The sequence below is a fragment of the Nuphar pumila genome, chromosome 2 (genome assembly GCF_984573655.1).
Source record: "Nuphar pumila chromosome 2, dmNupPumi1.hap1.1, whole genome shotgun sequence".
Lineage (NCBI taxonomy): Eukaryota > Viridiplantae > Streptophyta > Magnoliopsida > Nymphaeales > Nymphaeaceae > Nuphar > Nuphar pumila.
In genome coordinates, this window is record NC_143250.1 from 97,018,120 (window position 1) to 97,039,121 (window position 21,002).

The 21,002-nt window shown below is 36.0% G+C and overlaps 1 protein-coding gene across 2 annotated transcripts in view; it reads left to right on the forward strand.

Annotated features, from left to right (window-relative positions):
• The window catches only part of LOC149846286 (sucrose-phosphatase-like protein), a 53,433-nt gene that overhangs the window by 13,156 nt on the left and 19,275 nt on the right, over positions 1 to 21,002 (forward strand). Inside the window, exons 3-5 of one of the 2 annotated variants that reach the window (XM_089996286.1) lie at positions 9,356 to 9,584; positions 10,599 to 10,982; positions 11,086 to 11,345. In XM_089996286.1, the coding sequence (XP_089852412.1) occupies positions 9,356 to 9,584; positions 10,599 to 10,982; positions 11,086 to 11,345 (873 nt within the window). The remainder of the gene's footprint in view (positions 1 to 9,355; positions 9,585 to 10,598; positions 10,983 to 11,085; positions 11,346 to 21,002) is intronic. The other variant, XM_089996287.1, reaches the window with a different exon arrangement.

The following is a 21,002-nucleotide window of genomic DNA, read 5'->3' on the forward strand; positions in this document are numbered from 1 at the left end:
GGATTCCAAGTAATTTATAATGGTTTCAATAAAATTTACCTTGCACCTTATGCTTCCGATGCACAAATCTCCATTCATATTGAAATTTCGATGTCCAATATCCAAATAAAGTAATTTGGATCCAGACCTTTTGGGCATACATTTTAGGATCCAAACCTTCGGTAGATTGATATGGATCCATAATAAACTACTATGGATCCTATATAAAGTTTTCCCTTTTAAGATCCGATTATAAATTCGCAGATCCACATAATAAGTTTTGGATCCAATATTAAATCTAACCATGATATCGAGGATCCAATATCAAGGATCAAAACCAAAAATTAAAATCTACTATTAGGTATTTATCTGGAGCCAATTATCGAAGATCCAAATAATATTTTAAGGATCCGATATCGAAGATCTGAATAGGACATCCGAGATCCAATTAGGTATAAAATAAAACAATGAAAGTATCCTCATAGCAGCTTCTGAATATGAAATTCAAGTTTACTTATCTGATAAAATTCACGGTTATTACAAAGCGGACCCTTCTTCATAGGGCTTCTACTCCTCTTAGTGAAATTCTTGCCAACTTATGCCAAGAAGAAACTCGCTTGGCTCTTAAAAAGGACTTTGATGAGGTTTGTGCAATATCTAGATTGGAAAATAACATGAGGACATATATACCTCCTTATTTTTGGAAAAATAACAATGGTGGAGGAAGAAAAATTATTTTACCAGGTCATCTTAGATCAGATTGTCCTAAGCTTAAAAAAAATGTGGCTTCCGTTCGAAATAGTCCAAGCAATTTAAGTAAAGAATCAAAGAGAGATGGAGACATAAAGGACTCTATTGCTTAACTTACGAAAACTCTCTAACAATTCATGAGAATCAACTCTTCCACACCTTCCACTTCTGGTGCCGCGGTCTCATCAACTCCTGATATGTCCTCTTGGATACTTGATTCGGGTGCCTCCTTTCATATGACTCTAAATGCATCTCTTTTATCAAAACAAAGTCTTAATTCTTTTAAATCATTCATTTTCACGACCGATGGAACATCATTAGATGTTGAAAGGATGAAAAACCTTGAAAAAGTTTTTAGTCAAGGCAAAGAATTTTATGTTCCAAAAATTAGGATTATTCCAAAACTTAACTTAAATCCTATGTCACGTGGGTGTGGGTGCGGGGTTATGGCAAAAATATAAAAAGTTATATATATATATATATATATATATTATATATAATTTTTAAGTTTTAACAGTTAACAACAGTAACACTAATGAAATAAAAAACAATTATCATAATATCATCAAATCAATTCATCATTATGCATGCAATAAATCAAATTAACAATCTACAATTCTATTCTACATTATAAAAACTAACACCACAATTAAATCAATCTAAATATATTATAGAAACAATCAAATAAGTAAAACATAAAAGAAGTAAATTATATAGTATACTAACAAAACAAGCAAAAGATGCATAATTACATACCAAAAGTATATCCTACACAATATATATGAGATGAGGTAATGAATCCTAATAATTTTCTGCTTCATCATCAAATTGCATTATAAGAAGGAAGACTAGGCTCAGCTAAATCTATGTTTGTAATATTGAAATCATGTTCTCTCTAAGTCACACTCTTCTGAGTTTACGTCCCAAAATTTGGATGATCCTTGTCTGCATTATTAAAAATTTTAAACAATTTGAAAATGTTAAATACAAGTATATTTAAATAAAAAACTATGAAATAGTCAAATAACTTAGAGAGCAAATTAGTACCTGTATTCATTATTGGTTCGCGAAAGTAGTCGAAGATTTGAATGAACATATACTAAATCCTCTGCACGCTTGTTGGTGAGTTTGTTTCTCTTCATGTTGTGAATTTGAGAATATGCGCTCCAATTTCTTTCACAACAGGATGAACTAGCAGACTGAGATAGCAATCTCAATGCAAGACATTGAAGAAGAGGTATTTCTGATCCAAATGTTGACCACCATGTAATAGGATCTATATTATCCTTCTCTCTTGCGAGTAATGCATGTTCATATAATCTCGAAGATGAAAATTTTCCAAACTCTTATATGACTTGATTTATAATATGTGATTCTGGATAAAGTCTTGTCATTACACATATCTGATATTATGGTGCCAGTATAGACAGAAATTCCGTTATGATCCAATCCTGTACCGTAATAAATACCGGGACTTTGCAATATTTGATTGATGACAATTCTATAAATTCCATTTACTATAGAGGTTCTCGAGGAATTCATTAGAGGAATGTTTCCAAGCAATACAGTTTGTTCTTGCATATTTCTACCGGTTCTCCAAATTAACCCCGCGGGTATATATAACTCTGAGGAATATGTAATTGATTCATACACAACATCTCTTTCTTTTATCAAAGGTTCCACCAATTGATATGATTCCCAAAATAATTGAAATTCAATTTCTTCTATGCCTTGATAGCTCTGGGTCTAAATTTGGAGGGATACGACCAATACCACCTTCCCACCACTTTTTTGCATAATGTTTTGGATTAAGAGAATGTGTCGTGCAATGCAAAGGAGTGTTGCTCTTATCCCATCTTCTGACTAAAACTGAATGAATATGGTTAAAAAATTCTGAATCATCCAATGCAAGATTTTTTCCTTCATGCTTGAAAACTACAACTTGTATTTTTTCAATCATATTATCCCATATTTCATAAACTTTGTGAAACATGGGCTCATCCTTATCAACTTCTCTCAATATTTCTTAAATAGGTTGCGTAAATTGAAAGAAATATACAACTTTGTCCCAAAACTCATTATCAACAATGAATTTCTTAATTTCTTGAGCCTTGACATCATCATCAACACGATAGAATGTCCAATTCTCCTCAATCACTATGCTAACCAAAGCATTCTTCACTTCCTTAATCCTCTCCACCATCACAATGATGGACGCAAAACGTGTTTCAATGACCTTCAACAATTTCAGGTTAGAATGCCTATTAAATATAGCATTAATATGATGATGGTTGACAACAAAATTCCTAATGCTTTTGACATTTTTTTCTAATTCCTCAATCCATGAACATAGGGCATATGCTAGTGAATTTTCTTCTTCTTTGGGGTTGCAGATGCTCTTGAGGGTCAGATTCAAACTGTGTGCTACATATGAAGTCCAATAAATATGAGGATACTCACTCTCCAAACTCAATGTTGTACTTTTACAAACTGGAGTGTTGTCTGTGATAATTTGTACTACTTTTTGATTACCCACTTCTTTTATTACTTCTATAAACAACCCCTTCAAATACTCAACATTTTTATATTTTTCAGATATATCAACTGCTTTCAAGAATACTGGGCTACTAAGCGAAGAAGTAATGAAATTGATTAATGGACGCCTTTGAATATTTGTCTACCCATAAAAAACAATGAAAACTCCATTTTGCTCTCATGAATATTTTTTAATCTCTAGCAATCTTTCAACATTTGCTCTCTCTTCTGTAAGAAGTGTGATTAGTAGTTTTTCTGAGCTTGGAGGTACATAGCCACTCAAATTACAATTTGCCAAAGAAGTAATTAAATCCTTCCAATAAGGATTTCTAGCTGCATTAAATGAGATGAACTAGAATAAAAATACCTTCCTACTTTTCTATCCATCTCCTCCCTTCCATATCTATTGAATGTTGCTTGTATCGTTCTTCTTCTTCTACCTCTACCTCCTATATCTATTTTTTTTTAGCATCTTCTTGGTGGCTTAAAAGTGACACACTAATTGCACAAGAATCACTCATTGTCTTCTTCTCATGTTCTTGTATTGTTTTCGCATTGCCTCATCAACTTTTTTGCATCTTGAAATGTCATGTCCTGGTATCTTCAACAAATGAGCCTTAATTCTTGTTTTAGACCCAACAAAATCTCTTTCACAGAGCTTTCATCGAAATCTCTTGTTTCCACCACCTCCTCTAGTTTTTGCAAGCTTATCTATATGTACCCATAATGGCCTCCCATCGTCACTCCCACTACAACTATCAACAACACTAACAGCAGAACTCACAAGTGGGGATGAGGATGACACAAATCCTTTTCCTTTATCCGTCATTTTTGTCCTGAAAATACAAAAAAAATTATATTAAAATCAATTATTGCACACAATCAAGATTTATAATATTGAGTGCAAGGTCAATAACATATACAATAAATTCTAAAAACTATAGTAGTAGTACGTATAAATAAATACCGAAAGGTACGAGAAAAATATATAACAATAACATTAATCATTAATGCAAAGTGAACACTCCTAAGCATGGGATTATGAAAAATATATATAAATGTAGAGTTTGCACTCTGCAGAGTGCAAACATATTTTTTCACTTTACATGCATTAAATTAGGTATCTTTAGTTTTATGTTTAAATGGGTTTCTAAAGTGATCCAATTAAAATTAACAGTCTATATTGCAACAAAACTTTGTCATAAAAAATCAAAACTCGGGTGGGTTTGATATAAAATTTCACAAACTATACTCGGATCTATGTATTAATCTCACCTTTGGGCATGAAACCCGAGTCTTAACAGGGTCTTCTTATTTATCACCGTACCTGGACCCTTAATACGGGTAAGGTCCGGATAAACTAGACCCGTTGACCCCACCTTGCGCTAGAACCATAAACCCCAAGGTCACCGACAACCTCGTCGTTTGCATCGATCGCGCCACCTGCCTCGTTAAGTCCCAACAGGGAAGAGAGACAAAGACAAAGGGAGTGAGATTGAGCGAGAGATAGAGAGAGCGAGTGAGAGTAAGTGAGAGATGGAGAGAGCCGGTGAGAGACAGAGAGAGCGAGAGGAGAGAGAGCAATAATGAGAGACAAAGAGATTGAGAGTGAGAGAGATAGTGAGAGACAAAGAGATTGAGAGAGAGAGATAAAGAGAGTGAGTCAGAGATGGAGAGAGCGAGAGAAGAGAGAGCGATGGTGAGAGACAAAGAGATTGAGAGTGAGAGAGAGTACCTGAGGAGGAGAGGTCGGGCAGAGAGGTCGTCGTCGGCTTCAGGAGGAGAGGTCGGGCGGACAGGTCGTCGCTGACGTCGGGGTCGGGTCGTCGTCAGCATCGGCTTCAGGAGTGGTCGGGAGGATTAGGGCAATTTTTTTTCCCTAATCCTCCTCTCCTTAGCCCATTTCATCGGGCGTGTTTTTTTAAGGTCAAAAAATTGGACATGAATGACCCTGGGTGCATTGACCAGGTGCCGCACACTCCCGTGTCGCGTCGCATTGATGTGGGTGCGGCACCTGGTTGGTCAAATAATTGTAACATAGCTTAAATCTCTTTTTCATTTATCAAATAATCAATTTTGGATGTAGTGTATCTTTTTCACCAACCAATTGCTATGTAGAGGATCTCCGGTCCGAGAAGCAGATTGGGCAAGGCCATAGAAGAGGAGACCTATATTAAATGGATTTTTTTGTCTTTGCCATCCAAATAATTTTGTAATCATGTCAAATTTAAAGATATTATTACTTGGTACAAGAGGCTTGGTCACCCTAGTATTTCTAAGTTGTATATTTTTCCTTTTTTAAAAATTTTTTGTAATGAAAAAGAATTTACATGCAATGATTGTATCCTTGAAAATATACATTCTCTTCCCTCCCTATCCACATAGCAATTTTATTTTCAAGATACCATTTAAATTAGTGCATTCAGATGTACGGGGACCGACACAAAGGATATTCATATTATGTTGTCTTTATTGATGATTTTACTAGATACACATGGGTTTATTTTATTAAAAACAAATCCGATGTTTTTTCTACCTTTAAAGAATTTCATATCCTTACTCAAAATCAATTTCCAAACAACATAGCTATTTTTAGATCCGATTTTGGAGGTGAATATATGTCAAATGAATTTCAAAACTATCTTAAACAAAATGACATTATTTATCAAAAATCTTGTTCTAAAACTCCTCAACAAAATGGTTTTGCCGAAAGAAAACATAGGCATCTTATTGAAACAAGAACTCTTCTTGTTTCTAAAAATGTTCCAAAGAACTTTTGGGCCGAAGCCGATCTTTCCGCAACTTATCTTATAAATCGAATGCCTTCTTCATCCTTAAAAAATGTTTCTCCTTGTGAGAAATTGTTTCAAATGTTTTCGATTTTTAAAAGATTAAGAATTTTTTGTTGTAAATGCTTTGTTCTTTTCAAGGGCAAGATAACTTTCACCAAAAGCTCTTGAATGCGCTTTTATTGGTTACAGTGAAAATCAAAAGAGGTATAGGTGTTATGCTATTAAAAATAACAAACTTTATGTTTCAAGAAATGTGAACTTTCTTGAAAAACAAAATGGACTTGAATTTCAAAAATCTAAGGAAGAAATTGACTATTCTTTCCTCTTTGAATTACTGCCTAAAAACAAGTCTAAAGATTTTAATGATACTATTTGTGATGACAATTCTCATCAAAATGATGCTTTGTTGCATCAAAATGATGATTCTCACAATGAAAATCCCAATGATATACATGTGTATAATCAACGAGAAAGCAATGAACATCAAAATGCTTTTGATATATATTCTCAAGACATTTCTTTAGAAAATCAAGTTGAAGAATCCCTACCTAGGCGATCTTCTAGGAATAGTAGACCTCCTCAAAAATTTGTGTCATATGATTCTTTTTCTTTAAATTATAGAACTTGTATAATGATGATTCATTCCTATCATGAGCCTTCTAATTTTAAAGAAGCTAAGCAACATTCTTGTTGGATTGATGCTATGAGACTTGAGTTAGAAGCACTCAACAAAGCTAACCCTTGGACAATTATAGGTCTTCCTTTAGAAAAAAAGGTTATTGGATGTAGATGAGTTTATAAAGTTGTTGAGAATAGGTGGTTTTTAGTTTAAGTCCTTTTATAATAGAGGTTTTTTGAAATTTTGTTTTCATAAGGACTTAGTTGTAATTTTTCCTTTTACCTCTCTCTATTTAATATAGAGAGAAGCCCTAATCTGAAAGTAACGAGATTAGTTTCTGTGCAGCCGACTCTCTTTCTTTCTCTCTCTCTCTATCTATCTACACAGGTGGCTGCTTCCTTCTACATGGTATCAGAGCCCTCGATCTCGGGAGCGTGATCACGAGAGGACTGACACCAACGAAAAAAAAACCCACCTATTCTCAACAAAAGTCAAAACCAAGAGTGATGGGACATTAAAAAGATACAAAGCTAGGTTAATTGCTAAAGGGTATGCACAAGAATATGTAATTGATTATGAGAAAACCTTTGCCCCAGTTGCTAGGATGACTAGTGTAAAAACATTAATAACCTTATCGTCTATTAAACAATGGCCTATCTATCAATTAGATGTTAAAAATGCATTTATAAATGAGAACCTTTGTGAAGATGTCTATATGGATCCTTCGCCGGGTCTTGAGATTGAAAAAATAAAAATTCTTAAAGCTCTTTATGGTCTTAAACAAGCTCCAAAAGTCTGGTGTGATTGCTTTAGTAAAGTTAATCTTGATAATAGTTTTACCTCTTATTGTTACTGATACTGCTCTTTCTTTTTGTTAAGTATGCAGGTGATTACATAATTATTTTATTATTATATGTTGATGACATGATCATTACTGGGAATGATAAAAAGGGCATTGAGCTTATTAAAAATATTCTTAAAAACAATATTGATATGTCTGACCTTGGATTTCTAAGGTATTTTTTAGGGATCGAAGTTGCATATTCTCTTCAGAGATATGTTCTATCTCAGATGAAGTTTGCATCAGATATTATTGCTAAGTCTGGCTTAACTGACGGAAAGAAAGTAGACTCCAAAAGTAATCAACGCTAAGATGAGAGTCAATGATGAAACTCCTTTAGAAGATCCCACTCCTTATCGTCAACTGATTGGATCACTAACATATTTGTCTATTACCAGGCCAGATATTGCTCATGATATTCACAGTACAAGTCAATTTTAAAATGCTCCTATTACCATTCACATAACTGTCGTCATGCGAATTATCAGATATTTGAAGGAAACCATAACCAAAGGACTATTCTTATCTTCTTTATCTCCTAATTTAATTGCTTATACTGAATCTGATTGGGGTGGTAACCCCAATGATCGTATTTCTGCAACAAGTTATTGTGTTTTTCTTGGAGAATCATTAATCTCTTGGAGATATAAGAAATAATAGATGGTGTCTCTATTTTCTGTGGAGGCTGAGTATAGGGCGATGACCACAATTACTACCGAACTTGTCCGGTTGAGAAGTTTGCTCAAAGATATGAAAGTCATTATCTCTACTCCTTTGAAGTTGTGTTGCGACAATAAAAATGCCATCTACATTGCTAGCAATCACACCTTTCATCAAACGAACAAAGCACATCGAGATGGACTGTCATTATATTCAAGATGAATTTTTACGGGGCACCATTCAACTACCATATGTTACTTCAGAGTATCAACTAGCACATTTCTTTACCAAAGCCTTGCCATCACCTCATTTCTACTTTCTCCTTAGCAAACTCTCGGTGATCTCACCGTCAGTTTGAGGGGGGTGTTAAAATATATGGATGTTATATATATATATATATCTGTATATCTCTTTTGTAATGCCCACTAGGGGAAAATTAGTCTTTTCACTTATAAATACGCATGTCCATTAGGGACCTTTTATTGTTTTTATTATTTTTGTCTTTTGTTTTTTTCTTTTATTTTTTATTAAGCATTTGAATGGGCCCTCATAAGAGCCGTTGGGATCCTCTCCAACGGTCACAAATGTGACCGTTGGAAGGGCTCCCAACGACTATGGGAGCCCCTTTGCTTTCATTAGTTGTATAAATAAGGGATCTTGCCCCACTATTTTGTAATGCTTGTTGAAGCATTTTCAATAAAAGATTCTTTATATTTTTAAGCTCTTGCCCCTTTGTGGCTTATTGTATTTTGTCCATTAGTTGTATAAATGAGGGATCTTGCCCCACTATTTTGTAATGCTTGTTGAAGCATTTTCAATAAGAGATTCTTTATATTTTTAAGCTCTTGTCCCTTTGTGGCTTATTATATTTTGCCCATTAGTGGCTTTTTGTTTGTATACTTGTGCATCTCTTGTGGTCACTTTGTGACATTTTCTTTGCACTAGTGTTTCATTAGAGCTGGGTGTACTCCCCCGGTGGACTGGGGGAACCTTAAAGGTTTTACCAACCAGAAGCCCGCCAATGTGCAGTCGGTGATTGGGTGAGGGGGGAGTTTCCCTTGGATTATCCAAAAGAAAATAACATAATTAGTGAGAGATTGGACTTGCGTCTTCATATATTTTTTGTAGAAGGTTTAATGATTTTAACATTGATAATATCATTCTAATTTTGGGTATCAGGTTTAATGCTGGATCTGATTATCGTGTCAATACTTCTTCTGGAAAGAATGCAAATAAGTGCTGGCCTTGGGAAAGATTTGTTGATATCACATCTTCCAAAGAAATTTCGCATTCATTTTCAAGGCAGGGAGACCATGGACTTCTGAGTGTTAAGCAGTTAGAGCTTGCTGTCAGTCAAGAGGATAACTTTGCCGAGCTGGATTTCCCAGCTGGAGATGATTTTTCAAAGGTGATGAATAAGGAGTATTCGGCACGTTATTATTGTTTGCAATACAAAAACTGTGGGCTGTCAGTGGGTCAGATGAGGGGTAGATTTCCATCCAACCCGGTTTCCAATCATGTTCAGATTCTGAATTGAATCTATAACAGATTTGGTTGGCTCAGATTATGGTCTGTGGCAAATCCATTCTAGATGACAGCATGTTTGAGTTCATAAATGCTATCATGATTTTTATGAAATCATTTATTATGAATTTCTCAACCAGACATTTTAAAAATCTACATCATTACCAGTCTCAAACAGTGTTGAATGGTTTAATAGAAGAAGGTCCAGTTGTATGTTGCACATCCTCTTCTTAGTTCTTGTTATGGTCTCTAAATTATGTGAATTATATCTGATTGAAGGGCTTCTTGATTTATTCTTAATGTTGTTTTGGTGATTCTAAAGATCTTGATAGATTTTATTGTAATGAAATAACTTTTCTCACTCTAATCTCTAGCTGTATTTTCTATGATTTTTGTTAATATAAAAGGATGGAAATTTGTTTACTGTTGACCGGTCTCTATCAGAATTTACTGTTGTTTTTATGCGTGATTTTTTTCTCTTTTAACATGGTTACCGGTTCTCTACTTTGAGTTGCAAAACGTGATCCATGGTCCTGGGTTGTGGGTCTCTCATGAGCACACAAACATTCACACATACATACATACAAACACATGCACATACAGTGGGAGCGGGGTTGTCAGCATGGAATTCCAACAACGAATCCTCGTTGGTTAAGATTCTGGGCTGGTCACATCACATTCAACCCAATTTATGCGTGCAAACTTTTGAAAAATTGGGAAACTGTGAGACTTTCTTTAGTCTTAAGTAGGTGACATTTATTTTTATCTTTATTAAATTTTTTGGTTTTCTCTGTGTGTTTAGTTTATCTTTATCATGAAAACTTTGATTACAGTGTGCTTTAATTTGCTTGAGTTCTTGTTATACTCTTTGTTCATTTAAATTGTGATCCTATTCCAGCAGAATCCAGAACTTTCAAGGAAGCTTTTTGACAATGAGTCTGCAATGGCCAAGGGTGCTGCATCCAGCGTACACTCGATGTACAAGAAGGATAGTGGCATGAAACCACTGCCTAAACCACAAAACTGTACTCCTAGCTCCAGACTCTCCTTGGGGAACCACCGTGGCTTTGCTGGAATGGATTTTGGTTCAGATAGAGGGAGCCCCATCAGTGATACATCCCTTAGCCAAAAAGTCTCAAGAAATGGTATTATAGTTGACAAGGTGCGACCCAGCATTACCCTCCAGCAGTTGAAAGAGGCAGTCACAAAATTTGGGGAGATCCTGACATCATTCATGCGAACTGGTGACAATGGGCTCTCTATTTGCCACATAGAATTTAAGGTACAAAGTTTTAATTTCTTCTTTTCATTTGTGCTTGTTTAAAGGAATGCCTAGTACATTTGATTCTCAGTTTTACTTTTTTCCCTTGTGAACAAAAATTCAGAGCTTCGAATCAAAGACAAGAGCAATTTCTGCTGGGTGTATTTCTGTTGAAAGTCAGCTGTTACCAATTTGTGATGCTCCTATTTCATTTTGTGCTGCTGTTAGAATTTACAATATCAACATTGAAACTCCTGAGCCTACCATCCATTCAGTGTGCATGCAATGTGCACATGTGAGGAGTCTTGTTCGAAGCAGTGAGTGCACTGTCGATGCCCATTTTAGCATCAGAGATAACACCGCTGTGCCAGACATATTGATGAAGTAAGGGTTCCCTGAAATTGTACTAATATATTCTTTCATATCCCTCATGCATTCATTTAATTTGTGAGAACGGAGCAGAAATTTAAATGGGACCTGGGATTTGGTTAGGTCCTGAGTCTTTAGGTCAGGAGCTGCCATGCAAATAGTCTTGTTCTGCTTCACAGTAAAAATGCATTTGATGCAAGTGAACATCATTTAGTGCCTCTGACTTGGAAGAGGTGAGTACTCTTGTGAATTTATAACTACCATGTGCCAAACTGTGATGGTAAGTCATCAATGAGCTGGTGGGAACTACCAAATACTAACAGATTTAAACTACTTTGTCAGACAGATTAGCTTCTGCGATCTAACTCAAATGTCAGCTTCTGCCAGTTAGGGACAATCTTAGATTGAGTTGCCAGAGTGTTTTGGCTTTTCCCTGATGCCAGACTGGCCTGCTTGCATCTGTAGTTGTTCATGATAGTGTTGGTCTATTCTTCTGTTCTGTACATCTAATAATGCATTCTGTAACTTGGGCTCTTTCTCAAAAAAAAAAAAAATGCATGTGGACTTACAATTGCAGCATTATGCAAGCTTGTTGTATGTAAAGCTGTAACAAGCTGACTATCAGCTGTGCAAGCTTACATGACTGACCGTTTAGGCTGCTCTAGTTTTGGTAAAGTTCAGCTACTTCAAATATTAAAAATGCCCTTCCTCACAGTAGAGATAAGTTGCCTAAAAAAATGAGATTGTCGTTTAAAAGTAAGGCTCTGCTTGGGAGTCGGTGTCGGAAGCGGAGAATAGGATTTCTGAGATCTTCGCCTTGGCTCCGCTGATTTATTTTGAAGTAGTTGAGAGGGGAGGAGATTTCGGAGGGGAGATTGAAGCGGAGTTTGGACGAGCGGAGTGTTGTTTTTTGTGGAGCTCAACAATATCCTTTCGAGGATGTTGTTATGAACTCCGCTCCCATCTCCGCCGACCCATCGACGAGTCCATCTCCATTATGGTCTCCCTCTCAACTCTGGCTCCCAAATAGAGCCTAAGTGTATATGCATGTGTATATGTTGCTAGGTGTTGGTGCATGTCTGTAACGCCCAAATTTTTTTAACCTTAATTATAGTTCAAATATTGAAATTTCGAGACCAATTTTTTTTTTGATAAGTATAAGTAAATCAGATCTTATAATGCGGAAACGATTTTTAAAAATGGTTAAGAATTTGGACGCGGTTACACTAAAGATAACAATCAAATCAAAATGCACGGGATATACACATTTCAAACCACGTATAATATAAGACTGAAATATGAAGAGTTTTAATTTTATTTCAAATCAGAGTATGAAAACAATACTTCAGTCTCTATATGATCAAGTACTTAAAACAAAAAGATCATGAATACCAAGATCACAAGGTAAGAGTGGGCCCTCGAGGATGCAACTCGACCAGCCCTTCGCTCAAACTACTTATCATACTTTACCTGCATTACCTGTCCCCCATAAAACGGAGTCAGACTCGCTAAAGTTTGGTAAAGCAACTCAAACTTGAACTTAAAGAAAACATATCAAACATTTTAAGGTAAAGATATATTATTCATCACAATCATAGCCTCATGTCAAGATCTAAAATCAATAAGGATCTGATTATCATATCTGAGTTTAATATATAATCATGCTATAATAGAAAAGCCAATTTTATAGATTCATAACTGGTTATTTCAATCAACTCAGAAGATCATCACAATTCATCATAACATTTCATTTATTTATAATAAAGATTTACAAAATCCACACCGGATCACCTGGTCTGGGAAATGTACAACCTCATAAGGAGTTACCGCCCTAGACGGATGAAATGCCTAGTTTTGGACAATGCACTTCCTCAAAGGAATATACCGTCTTCGCGAGCTACCCGCTCTTGGACAATGCACTTCCTCACAGAGACTTGCCGCTCTAGCCAGATTACTTGATCTGGTCATGCACACCCTCACAGAGAATCCTTTGGGAACAGTTTCTCAATGGGTACCATATCCAGTGAAAACTATTGTGATATATGCATCAATATAATTGACCACTCTCAAGGTCGATAGCCATCAACACAGGCATAAGCATGTATACAATCAAAGCATCACACCATACATCACTTCATATGACATTAAAATTATAAAATCACATATTTAACCAATAAGGTTTCATGAACCAAAGTTCACTATTGAACTTAAACATTTATCGTATGCATTCATAATTTCATTTCACGTGACATTTAAATTATATCATACATAAGCATATTATCCTACGCATCATATCATCGCCACAAAGAACATTGCACTTTGTAAATTGAACCTCGAAGTATGCGTAAACAAAACATGAGTTCTATGCATGTATACATGAACATGTGCATTTCATAATACGAAGCAACTCCTACGTAGTTCGAAATTTGCACACACGATAAAAGTCATATGCATTTTTCACCACATGAATCGATATATCACCTTAGATATAATTGTGTAAGGGTTGGTCAAAATCTCATTGACCATCCTATCGTACATCATACGCATATATTTCTCAAGCAAACAAGACATATAAGTGCAAAACAATTTATAACATTCACATGCTTTCTTCTATACAAGAATAAATGAGTCCATCATATGACAAGACAATATATATAACATTCACAATATGCATCGAACACGACTTATACATGTCCATAATAGTTATATGTGCACCATGTATCAAATTCATACAAACACACAAAGCAACATAGTATGCGCAAACCAAAGTATGATGACACACATTGTGTACATATTATACATTCATAAGTGTCAGAAATATTCACCTGCAGGGGTTAGAGATGAGGTAAAGAGAGAAGAGAGGGGTCGGCGGCAATAGGGTTTTCCCTCTTTCACTTAATATTTATAAGTGTTGTACATAGTATGACTTTACACAAGAAGTAAAAACAAATTACAAACATGCCACCGCCCACGCATCCCAAGATGGATCTTGGAATGTGGTGCGGGTCAGATCCAAGATCCAAAACTAACAGCCTCCCTCAAGTTGAGTATGGTCTTTGATCATGCTCAACTTGCCTTTGAGTGCCCAAAACTGATGAGTGGATAATCCCTTGGTAAAGATGTCAGCAACTTGCATATCTGACCGAACATATGCAGGTTCAATTTCTTTTTCTTCCACCTTTTGCCTAGCAAAATGTTGATCGATCTCGATATGCTTCGTACGACAATGAAGGATGGGATTAAAGGCAATATTAATAGCACTCTGATTATCGCAAAGAAGCATAGAGGACGAGATTGGTTCTTGTAATTCCTGCAGTAGATGTCTCACCCATGTAACATCGGCTGTTCCTGCTGCCATTGCACGATATTCTGCTTCAGTACTTGATCGCGCCACTGCCTTTTGCTTCTTGCTACTCCATGTTACAATATTATTGCCGATAAGAATGCAATACCCCGAAACTGATCTTCGCTCGTCAGGATCACCCGCCTAGTCCGCGTCTGTGTAGGTGAATAGTTGATGCCCTGACATATAAGTTGTGTCCTTTGTGTACATCAAGCCATCTCCAATCGTACCCTTTAAATACCGAAGGATCCTTTTTACTCCTTCCATATGTATATCTGTAGGAGCATGCATAAACTGTGAAGCCTGATTGACAGAGTATGCTATGTCAGGCCTAGTGAATGTTAAGTATTGTAACATCCCTACAACTCAACGATACAAAGTAGGATCATGATAAGTAGTGCCTTCTTTAGCACTTAGCTTATGATTTAGAAGGCAAGGTGTGCTGATTGTTTTACAATTCTCCATCCCTGTAGCAAGTAAAATATCAATGGTGTACTTATGTTGGCTCAATGTAATAGTCTCATGTCGATTATCAACTTCCACACCCAAAAAATATCGCAAGGGACCCAAGTCTTTCATCTTGAATTTAGCCATCAGCATAGACTTAACCCAAGATATGTGAACCTCATCACTCCCGGTAATAATGATGTCATCAACATATATAAGCACCCAAACAATAGCTGAATCACTTTTGAATATGAACAATGAATGATCTAGAACACTTTTAGTGAACCCATTGTAATGAAGTGCCGGATGAAGTCTCCAAGAGAAAAACAAGAAAGCACGCACATACACAAATAGCCACTAATGGGCAAAAGAACAACACAACCACTTAAAGTGGTAAGGCACCCAAAAGAAGAGGAAAAATATATATTCCACTCAAAAGGCTTCAAAGAAGCATACTTTACAATGGGGAGAAACCCCTTTATTTATAGACAAAAGAGGAGGCCTTGGAAGGGCTCCTAGAGGGACGTTGGAGCCCTTCCAACGGTCATAAATATGACCGTTGGATGCTCCAACGTCCTCCTAGGTGGGGCCCATTCCAAGGTGGAAAAGGAAAAGAATAAAGAAAATAAAAAAGAAAGAAAAAAAAGGAAATAAAAGAAAAGGAGAAAAATTACAATATGCGATAAGAAGTAAAAAGACTGTTTTACCCCTATATGGGTCTATTTACAAAAGATATAAATATATATATTTATATATGTAGATAGACACATAGACATATATATAATTAATATATATATGTGTATGTGTCGTGATCTATATATATAAATATATATATGTACAACATATTTTAACACCCCCCCTCAAACACACGGTGAGATCACCGAGAGTTTGCTAAGGAGAAAGAAGAAACAAGGCGATGGCAAAGCTTTGGTGAAGAAGTCCGCCAACTGGTACTCGGTTGGAACATAAGGCAATTGAATGGTGCCTCGTAGGAACTCATCACGAACATAATGGCAATCCATTTCAATGTGCTTTGTTCTTTCATGAAAGGTGTGATTGCTGGCAATGTAGATAGAGCTCTTGTTGTCGCAGCACAGCTTTGAGGGAGTTGAGAAAGAGACTCCCATATCTTTAAGCAAACTTCTTAACCATACGATCTCCGTGGTGGTAGTGGCCATCGCACGATACTCTGCTTCAGTAGAGGAGAGTGAAACTTTTTGTTGCTTCTTACACCTCCAAGAGATAAGTGACTCTCCAAGAAACACACAATACCCTGTGGTAGAAATACGATCATCGAGGTTACCACCCCAATCAGAGTCAGTATAAGCAAGTAAAGTAAGAGGTGAAGAAGAGGGTAAGAATAATCCTTTTGTTATGGTGCCTTTCAAATATCTGATAATTCTCATGACAGCAGCCATGTGAATGGTGGAGGGAGCAGTCTGAAATTGACTTGCACTATGAACTGCATGAGAAATATCGGGCCTAGTGATGGATAAGTATGTGAGCGACCCAATCAATTGACAATAAGGTGTGGGATCAGCTAAAGGAGTGTCATCACTGGCTCTCATCTTGGCATTGATTATTTCTGGCGTCTCCACCTTCTTGTCATCAGTCAGTCCAGACCTGTCAATAATGTCGGAGGCAAGCTTCATCTGAGAGAGGACATACCCTTTGGGAGAGTATGCAACTTCAATACCTAAAAAATATCTTAGATAACCAAGATCAGACATATTAAAATTTTCTTTGAGAATATTTTTAATAAGGTTAATACCTCTCTTATCATTACCTGTGATAATCATGTCATCAACATATAATAACAGAATTGTAATGTGATCATTAGAATTTTTAACAAACAAAGCAGTATCAGTATAACATGAGGAGAAACCATTATCAAGAACTACTTTGCTAAAAAGATCATACCAAGCTTTAGGTGCTTGTTTAAGACCATAGAGAGCTTTATTTAACTTTAGAATATTTCTTTTACCAATTTCAAGACCTGGCGGAGGATCCATAAGAACTTCTTCATATAAATTTCCATTTAAAAAAGCATTTTTAACGTCAAGTTGATATATAGGCCATTGTTTAATGGAGGCTAAGGCAATTAAAGTTCGCACACTAGTCATCCTAGCTACGGGAGCAAAGGTTTCCTCATAATCAATCCCATATTCTTGGGCATAGCCTTTTGCAACCAAACGAGCTTTGTATCTCTCAAGAGATCCATCACACTTGGTTTTAACTTTATATATCCATCTACACCCAATTGCCTTTTTTCCTAATGGTTGGGGAATAATACTCCAAGTTTGAGCTTTGTTAAGAGCCTCTAATTCAACTTTCATTGCTTCAATCCAATGTGGATGATCTTTAGCTTCTTTAAAGGAAGTAGGCTCATGATATGAATGAATTAACATGAGACAAGCCCTATAATTAGGTGAGAAAGATTCATAAGATACAAATTTTTGTGGAGGTCTACTATTACGAGAAGATCTCCTAGGTGCATTAATAGGTTCTTCTATTGAGAGATCTTGAGAATATCTTTCAAGAGCAGGTTGATGTTCAATTCCTGACCGTCGGGTATATACATTCATTTCATTAAGATTCTCAACTTGAGAATCATTACCATGTTGGAGTATATCATTATGATGGGAGATGCCATCACAAGTATTATCGCAAGTACTTGCATCTGGTGTTTCAATTCTAGGAGCAAGATCAAATAGGAAGGAATAGTCAAGGTTTTCTCTAGATGTGTGAACATCAAATCCATTTTGTTCTTCAAGAAAGTTTACATTTCTTGATATATAGAGTTTATTATTTCGAGTGTCATAGCATCTATAACCTTTTTTATTTTCACCATATCCAATAAATGCACATTCAATAGCTTTAGGTGATAGTTTATCTTGTCCTTGAACAAGCACAAAACATTTACATCCGAATATCCTTAATCTATTAAAATCTGGAGTAATTTTGAATAATTTTTCAAAAGGTGATACATTTTTAAAGAAGCAGAGGGCATACGATTGATTAAATATGTTGCGGTAAGAAGAGCTTCGGCCCAAAAGTTTTTAGGAACATTTTTAGAAACAAGAAGTGTTCTTGTAGTTTCAATTAAATGTCTATGTTTTCTTTCCGCAAGACCATTTTGTTGTGGGGTTTTAGGACAAGATCGTTGATGTAAAATTCCATTTGTTTTGAAATAATTTTGAAAATCCTTAGACATGTATTCTCCTCCAGAGTCGGATCTAAATATAGCTATATTGTTTTGAAATTGGTTTTGAATAAGAATATGAAATTCTTTAAAATTATTAAAGACATCGGATTTGTTTTTAATAATGTATACCCATGTATATCTAGTAAAGTCATCAACAAAACTAACATAGTAGGAGTAGCCTCCCTTGGATAGAACGGGTGCCGGTCCCCATACATCGGAATGCACAAGTTCAAAAGGTCTTTTTGACACAAAATTACTATGAGGATACGGAAGCGAATGAATTTTTCCAAGGATACAATCATTGCATGTGAATGTTTTTGTATTACAAAATTTTTCCAAAAAAGGAAAGAGATACAATTTAGAAACACTAGGATGTCCAAGTCTTTTATGCCAAGTCTCAATATCTTTGGATTGAACATGATTACAAAATGATTTGGTTGGCAATGACAAAAAATCCATATAATAAAGATCCCCTCTTCTATGGCCTTGCCCAATCCGCTTCCCGGACAGGAGATCCTGCACATAGCAATGGGTAGGTGAAAAAGTGACATTATATTCAAAATCGGTAATTTGGGAAACGGAAAATAGATTTAAATTAAGTTTTGGAATAATTCGAATTTTGGGAACAAAAAATTCTTTGTTTTCATTATAAGTTTTCTCAAGATTCTCAATGCCTTCAACATCCAAGGATGTTCCATCAGCAGTGGAGACAAAAGATTTAAATTTGTTGAGACTTGTTTTTGATAAGAGTGATGCATTCGGAGTCATATGAAAGGAGGCACCCGAATCAAGAATCCAAGATGTCATACCTGGGAAGGAGGAGATAGCGGCGCCGGAAGTGGATGGTGTAGAGGAAAACTGAGAGGAGCTCATCTTCATGAATTGTTGAAGAGTTTCGGTAAGATGAGCAAGAGACTCTTTTATGTCACCATCTTTCTTTGAATCTTCATTTGGAGGAGCTTCTCCAACGGAGGCCACCTTCTTTTTAAATCTTGGGCAATCCGGACGAATATGGCCCGGTTCATTACAATTATGGCAAATGATTTTCCTTCCTCCACCACCATTATTTTTGAAAAAATGAGGTGGTTTGTATGGCCTTACATTGTTGCCGGGTTTAGATACGGCATGAACTTCATCAACATCTCGTTTTAATGTCAAACGAGTCTCTTCTTGACATAAGTCGGCCAAAATATCACTTAGAGGAGTAGAGGCCCTATGGAGAAGGGATCCTCTAAGTTGCTCAAATTCGGGGCGAAGCCCATGAATAAATTGGAAAAATCTTTCTTTTTCCATTTGCTCTTGCCTCATAGCAATAGCACTACCTTCCCATTGGGGTTCGAGAAGGACAAGTTCATCCCATAAAGAAGATAGGGCACTATAGTAGTCCCTAATACTCATATCACCTTGTTTGGTAGCTCTTACCTTTTCTTGTAGAAAGAAATGCCTAGCAAGGTCTCTTTGAGTGTACATGCCTTTCATAAAGAACCAAGCTTCATTAGCTTTCTTGAATTTGGCGAGATTTGCACAAATCTTTAATTCAACATTGTTCATGAACCATGCTAAAATTTTAGCATGCTCACTTTCCCAATCTTCTAATTTAGAAGAGTAATCAAGAATAGCCTTCTCTTTTTCCTCTTCGTTCAAAGCTTTTTCCTCATTACCTTCAAACTTGGTCAACTTCAATTGTGGTTCCGGAATAGTTCCACATACATAACCCCAAAGTTTTTTACCTTTGAGATTGTTTTCCATAGCGGCCGCCCACATGCGATAATTGGTCCCATCCAATTTGAATGAGAGGTCGATTTTTGCATCCTTGTTGGCCATTTGTAGAAGAGGAATATAAATGCACGAAAGAGAAGGATATTACTTGTCAAAAGAAGATCCGATGAAGCTTTATCAACCAAGGCTTTGATACCATGTAATGAAGTGCCGGATGAAGTCTCCAAGAGCAAAACAAGAAAGCACGCACATACACAAATAGCCACTAATGGGCAAAAGAACAACACAACCACTTAAAGTGGTAAGGCACCCAAAAGAAGATGAAAAATATATATTCCACTCAAAAGGCTTCAAAGAAGCATACTTTACAATGGGGAGAAACCCCTTTATTTATAGACAAAAGAGGAGGCCTTGGAAGGGCTCCTAGAGGGACGTTGGAGCCCTTCCAACGGTCATAAATATGACCGTTGGATGCTCCAACGTCCTCCTAGGTGGGGCCCATTCCAAGGTGGAAAAGGAAAAGAATAAAGAAAATAAAAAAGAAAGAAAAAAAAGGAAATAAAAGAAAAGGAGAAAAATTACAATATGCGATAAGAAGTAAAAAGACTGTTTTACCCCTATATGGGTCTATTTACAAAAGATATAAATATATATATATATATATATTTATATATGTAGATAGACACATAGACATATATATAATTAATATATATATGTGTATGTGTCGTGATCTATATATATATAAATATATATATATGTACAACATATTTTAACACCCATGATGTTGGATCTCTGTGAAAAAACTCTCAAACCAAGATCGAGAAGCTTGTTTCAAGCCATAAAGAGAGCGTCGAAGTTTACATACCCAATTGGATGAATCATGCATACTATAACCAGGTGGCTGCTCCATGTAAACTTCTTCCTTTAGTTCACCATGCAAAAAAGCATTTTTAACATC